The sequence below is a fragment of the Phoenix dactylifera genome, chromosome 8, assembly GCF_009389715.1.
Source record: "Phoenix dactylifera cultivar Barhee BC4 chromosome 8, palm_55x_up_171113_PBpolish2nd_filt_p, whole genome shotgun sequence".
Lineage (NCBI taxonomy): Eukaryota > Viridiplantae > Streptophyta > Magnoliopsida > Arecales > Arecaceae > Phoenix > Phoenix dactylifera.
The window spans coordinates 6,318,156-6,324,352 of NC_052399.1; the positions used below are offsets into that span (position 1 = coordinate 6,318,156).

At 40.1% G+C, this 6,197-nt stretch overlaps 1 protein-coding gene across 2 annotated transcripts; it reads right to left on the reverse strand.

The window, feature by feature from the left end:
- Positions 1 to 4,930: 4,930 nt before the first annotated feature.
- Positions 4,931 to 6,197, reverse strand: LOC103721392 (phospholipase A2 homolog 3-like). 2 transcript variants are annotated; one of them, XM_008811586.4, is made up of 4 exons: positions 5,868 to 6,189; positions 5,702 to 5,750; positions 5,464 to 5,589; positions 4,931 to 5,358 (listed from the first exon to the last, which is right to left on the reverse strand). In XM_008811586.4, exons 1-4 carry the CDS (start codon positions 6,003 to 6,005, stop codon positions 5,183 to 5,185), a joined length of 489 nt encoding a protein of 162 aa, XP_008809808.2. In that variant the 5' UTR covers positions 6,006 to 6,189; the 3' UTR covers positions 4,931 to 5,182. The 2 variants fall into 2 exon arrangements, with proteins under 2 accessions (XP_008809808.2, XP_038984743.1); XM_039128815.1 differs by having other exon boundaries at positions 5,702 to 6,197.

Consider the following 6,197-nt stretch of genomic DNA (forward strand, 5'->3'; position numbering starts at 1 on the left):
CTAGCTTGCTTCTGATCTTGCATGGTCTTTGTCGTGTTGCATGCCCAACTTGAATGGTAGGTTGGGGGTGTGATGTAAACTCTGAACACGAAGAATTCTTTCCTCAGGATTGATATATCTAGATAATGATTTGGAACTCTTGCCTCAATTCTGTAAGCATCTCATCATCTCATTTAGAGGCTCGTCTAAATTTAAACCTTCTTGCTGAACTATTAGTAGCAGATGGTTAAGAAAGTGCTACTTTGCGCTTATCTTGAGATCTTGTTTCTTTGCACGTATCACCTCTCTAATTGTTCTTTGGAGGGGAATGATGATTTTAAGAAACATCAGAGACCATTTCTAGCACGAAGTTTTTCACACAGTGTTTCTAGAATAATTTATACGAGACCTCAGCAAAGCATGCCTGATTCCGTTGTGGCAAATCAGTCATAACCCTCTTGTATCTGCTTTTCCTTTTTTTTTGGTACATAGAGCAGCCCGACAAAACAGAAGTGAAGCAAAGCCAGAATCACAAGCGAGAAAACTGAACTTCGGTCATGTCAGCCAAAACCAGATTTTTTATTTACAGAGGTAGATTCCAAGCAGATTAAAAAACATCGTCTCTAACTATTCTTGTTAACCCATCTGCTAAAAAAAAAACCACGAATGCAGCACATTGAAGAACGTCTTAAAGAATGGGGTGAAGAGCCGTAAGGACCATAGAAGAGGTCTCCTCGTATACTTGTGTCACAACCTTCATCCAAAATGGCTAGCCAGAAAGTATTATTTGAGTTCCTTGATCCTGTATAAATACCCAAAATTTACCCAATAAAAAACCGATGTGGGACTAAACACACGCCCGCACGGATTCTCATATATTCCCCCATTCAAGCCCTGACGTGCTCGTCAAGCTAAGAATTTAAATACATTCAAATCTATTCACAAACACCACAATCGGCCCATGGTCAGCCCTAATGGAATGTGCTACAGCGTCCCTTAGGGCTCGTTTAGTTCGCGGGAAAAGAAGGGGGGAAAGTGTGGTCAACGGAAAAGTAATGAAATGCCTCTTGTTTGGTTGGAGTTTTCAAAGGAGAGAGACGGAAAAGTTGTATTCCCATGGGAATATGATTTCCACATTTCATGGGAGAGTCTTTCCCATAAGAAACATGGGAAAGTTATTTTTCCTTGAGGCGGAAATCACTCTATTTTTACTTTTTTCCAAAAAGGCCTTTTAGCATTAAAGATGCATTAAATACCTAATTTTTATTAAGAGCATAATAAGAATTATACATAACTTTCCCAGGAAAGTGGAAGGCCAACCAAACATAAGCACTTTGGAAATTTGTTACTTTCCCATGGTCAATCAAACATGCCAACAGTACTTTCTTAGGCATCCTATTTCTAGAAATTTGTTTCTCAGGAATCATATTCCTAGGAGGGAAAATGCTTCCCACGAACCAAACGAGCCCTTAGTTCACATAGGTTATGAGCTGGATCCGCTCTGATACCATTTGTCACAACTTAGGACTTCACCAAAAATGGCTAGCCAGAATATATTATTTGGATTTCTTGATCCTGTATAAGTACCCAAAATCTTCCCGGCAAGTAACCGATATGGGACTAAACATATGTCCGTACATATTCTCACAACTTACGTATTCAATTAATGGCCGTTATTGGATCACCGTCAAGCCAGCAATTAATCCACACCAGCATGAAGCTCTGCTTCTCCTACCGAACTGTCATGAGACTTCATAAGCCCTGCAGCCGTGCCCCAGCTCCGTGCTCTCTCGGTTTCAATTGTAGATGATGGTGACCGAAAAAATTCATTTGAGAACCGCTTTGCGCGGAAGAACAAACATCTAGTGTGTTGCTTAACTTTGCTTGGAAATTACGGTTATTTCTAGCTGTTCATATAGCCCAAGCAGTGTATCAAGGAAGAACTTTGTACAATACTATAACCCTCCGATTAGAAGTCATACTTACTAAATTCTGCAAGCAATTGAATTGTGGCATGAGTATAGACAATGTTCCATATCCTCTACATTACTTTGACCCCTTCTTATCTGTTTGAAAATAAATTTGATGTTGTAGGTGGTCGCTATATTTGGCGAGTGGGGTGATAGGAGCCAGTTATCAGCAAGAAAAATACTTCTTCCCTGCGTTCCATGGATTGCAATCTTTCTCCTACATCTCATTTATAAGTAAATGATATCACTATCTATTTCCTCAGATTGTTGCAATTGGGTTGAAAGGTCCATTTGGTGTAGTTCTTGGTGGAATTTTATATATCCTAGATATATAATCTTCATAGACTCGACTTTGCAGCGGTGACTATTTTTAACCCTTGTTCGTTTGGATGCAAGGACGAGCGTTTTGCACTACATCAGATGTTATTGGAGGAAAGAGCTCGGCATCTCATATACCTGAGAAAATGGCAAGGGATATTCCACTCATTCATCATCTCCAAAGAAATGTTCTCTTTGGAAATCCAGATCTCTGGGGTTTTTTTGGTATTAATGCGGTATGAACCTTCATATAGCTTACTGAGTGAGAGTACCATCTTTAGCCTGTGCATTCCTTCTTTTCTTTTGTCAAAGAATCATGGCTTTTGGCTTGCTCCTTATTGAGAATATCTAGTGAGAAATTATATTCTATACGACGTGCACTGCATAGCCCTGCGCGTCGCTAATCACAACCGCTCGTTTCTATAGCAGTGTACCGAGATAAGCGCTTGATGAATGAAGCCAAGCAATTATGATTAGCGGCGTGCACGGCAATGTGGTGCACACCATGTATGATATAATTTCTCTTATCTAATGGCCTGCGTTCTATTTGCATATCTACATTTGAGTGTATGATAAAGAAGATAATAAAATGCCTTATCTTCCCCTCAGTGAAAGCCAATGAAGTGGAAGAGGAAACGTCTCCCTGCTGTTCTTCCCCTGTTATTGACTGTATTGGAAGTACAGATGATAAGTAAAAGCCTGTGAATTGTGACAAGTTATCTTCTTGCATAAGCCCTAGAATTTGTACTAACAATATCATGAGGACACACATGTGGCAGACAAACTTGCTGCTGCCTCCAGCCGGTCAGCCCTACCTTGGCCCGCAAAAGGAGGCGTGTGTGAACTCTTATTCGACCCGGCATTCAAAAGTACATATATATAAAGGATGACCTTGAGCGCATTGAAGCTATGCATTATATTATCTTATAACTCCTACATTATGTTGGATTCTAGTAATGTGATATGAAATGATATCAAACTTCTCTTCTCAAATACTGATTGCAGACTTAGCACTTTTTATCTTATAATTGAGCATTATTAGGCTAATACAAGCTACAAAATTGGTATTTCCAAATTTATTTCTATAGCATGGCCAAACAACTGGGGTAACTGAGCATCCACAGGCTTCGACGGACTTATATATTCCACAACTAATGCGCTACAAGGATTATGCTTTGTGGATTGATCACATTCGCCGAAGTATGCTTTAAAACCATGTTCAACCACGCTCATCAAAATTGCGATCTACAACATCATATGCTAACCGATAACTCCTGACCGAGCTTGACTTAAACCTAAGCCCAACCCCAACCCATTAACAACCCTACTCGCAGCTTCCCCGACCCAACCTCGAGGGGAATTAGACACATTACCACAATTTTCATCCTATGGTCCAAATTTGATTAAAGTCTCTATCAACTTATAGTCAATTTGAAAAAAAAAATTCTATGATTGTGGAAGTTGATCATGTTAGAATATCTGGATCATTATACTAGGAATTAAAACATCATAATAAAATAAATTTAATCACATACCATTTAGTCGAACCGTTCTGATGCAGTTTTTCTTCAAAAGCACTTCTCAGGTATAAGAGAAACTCTAGGGCTGGCTCTCCCACTCCCTCTCCCTCTCCCTCTCCCTCTCCTTTAGTTTATGTTGACAACCCTCTAACTCATATATATAGTATTGAGCCAGAGTAGAGTTTTGGATGGAAGAGGAGATTAGGCCAAAATAAATAAAACAGTTATTGGACCCTTCCATTAAGATACTTAAATAACCAAGAACCAAGCCATACACCTTCATACCACATTCCCATATATATATATAGGAAAAACACTGAGATGGACCATAGCCTAAAATTTTATGGATCGCAATTTTATTTGGGCTTCACCAGTCAAATTTTATGCACCTCTCAATTCGTTTTTCGCAAATAACATGAAACACACAATCAATGACAGCTCATATTTTAAATAAAATCTTACATATAAGCCGCTCACTAGATGGGCCATCAGCAAGAGTACAGGAGTACCTTCCTCGCTGACATGTTCCTCAACTCTGAAGATTCCACCGGTTCATTATATAGGTGGTCGTGCTAAATTCTTGGAAAGTTGCAGGTTGGTCAAATTAACTCTTGACTTCTGCCACGTTTATCTAATAAAGTCTAATCCTTGTAAAGTGTTCGCATTACCTCCGGTTTGTACGTTCCTCTAGATATTTTTTCCCCTCAGATCTCTAGTTCTCTTTAAGCAGTTTATTAAACTGAGCAACCGTTTATGAATCTTTGCTTGCTTTGAGGTTATTACGAGCGAAAACAGTGGGGTAGTTCGATCTAAATGATCTTCGAGGGCGTATACTCATAGATTTAATGTTCACGAACGGTTTTGGATGGCCAAAAGAAGCAGAAGCAAAAGAAACCAATTTGAATGTTCCTGAAAGAAACAAATACAACATACAAGAGCTGAACACCACCATGCTACAGCAATAAAGCATGATTAAATTGTGACTTACAAGTATTTATCTAGTTAGTTATATATAATACATGAATTAACTACTAAAATATGAATAATTAAGCAATGCTTCAGTGCTTGGATTTTCTAACCAATAAAAGAATCACAAACAGCTCATTCAATATTATAGATGTCATAGTCTGTTGCTATGCCATGCCAAGAAAGATTTTTTTTTTTTTTTTTTTTTTTTTTTTTGAGGAGTATGCCAGGAAAGATAACAGCAACAATTCCAAAAACCCATTAAAAAAGGCCCCTTGTGGGAAAAGAGAGGCATTTCAGAGACAGGGGTCTATCCAGGACAAGGAACCACCTTATTAATAATTGGGATAAGATTACAGACTGAAGGACGCCATGTGATGCACTCAGAAAACGAGGAGCCCGGAGCATCATCCCATACCATACCATCTGCTATGGCTTGTGAAGAGCCCTCCCAGCCAACAAGGCAACCTCCATCACCAGAGTGATCACATCCACCACCTCCTCCACCATGCACTTGTTCCCCTTGAACGTTCCCTTCCCGGAAGCTCTCACCTTAGCGATGCAGTTGAGTAAGTTCTCGTTGCACTCCACATTCAAGTAGTCATCTGCACCCACCAACCACCCATGGAGACAAACAAATAAATGACACCGAAGACGCACCATGAGTTATGAATGGAAGAAATAAAAGAAGAAGAAAAAAGAGCGCAAACTGTGTTTGGATTCGACGCAGTTGTCGTGGGTCATGCAGCAGGCGTCGAGCGCATCGCATGGCTTCTCCCCCGGGCAGCCGCTGTATAAAATCCCACAGTATTTTCCATATTTCAGAAATGGAGGAGCTTTAATGACGATTTCATCCACAAAAAGAAAGAAAGAAACAATGTCAGCGATCCATCAAGAATGCTTTGACCAAAGTTACATTGTGAGATGGAGGAGGAGATCAGTGTTTACCATTGCAGTGCTGTGACGCGCAGGTTCTGCTGCACTGCTGCTGCTTGCTCTGTGGAACAATCAAACAGGAAAAAAAAATGAATGTAAAGTAATAAAAATTGAAAAAAAAAAAAGAAAAAAAAGGAAGGAGGAAGAAGAATTTTTTATATATTTGTATAATGCTGACTGCGGTGATGCCGGAGTTGACGGACTGGACGCCGATGTTGAGAGCATGGATAGGAGTGGTCGAGATTAGGAGAGCGAGAAGGAGATGGAAGATAAGGATGGCTAACTTCGATGACAGATTTCTTTTTCCTCCATCCATTTTCTCTACCCACTGCTCGCACTAACAACAAAGAGAAGAAAGCAAGAGACCGAATGCTCGGAAAGTTTAGAGCTTGGTTTTCTGATTTTGTACAGGAAAAGGGGAGGATTGGGTTGCGGGGTGGTTGCCGGGGAAGGGAGGGCTCTACTGAGGGACTGTCAGGGGTCCGTTGTCCTTTCCGGCTCGTGAGAA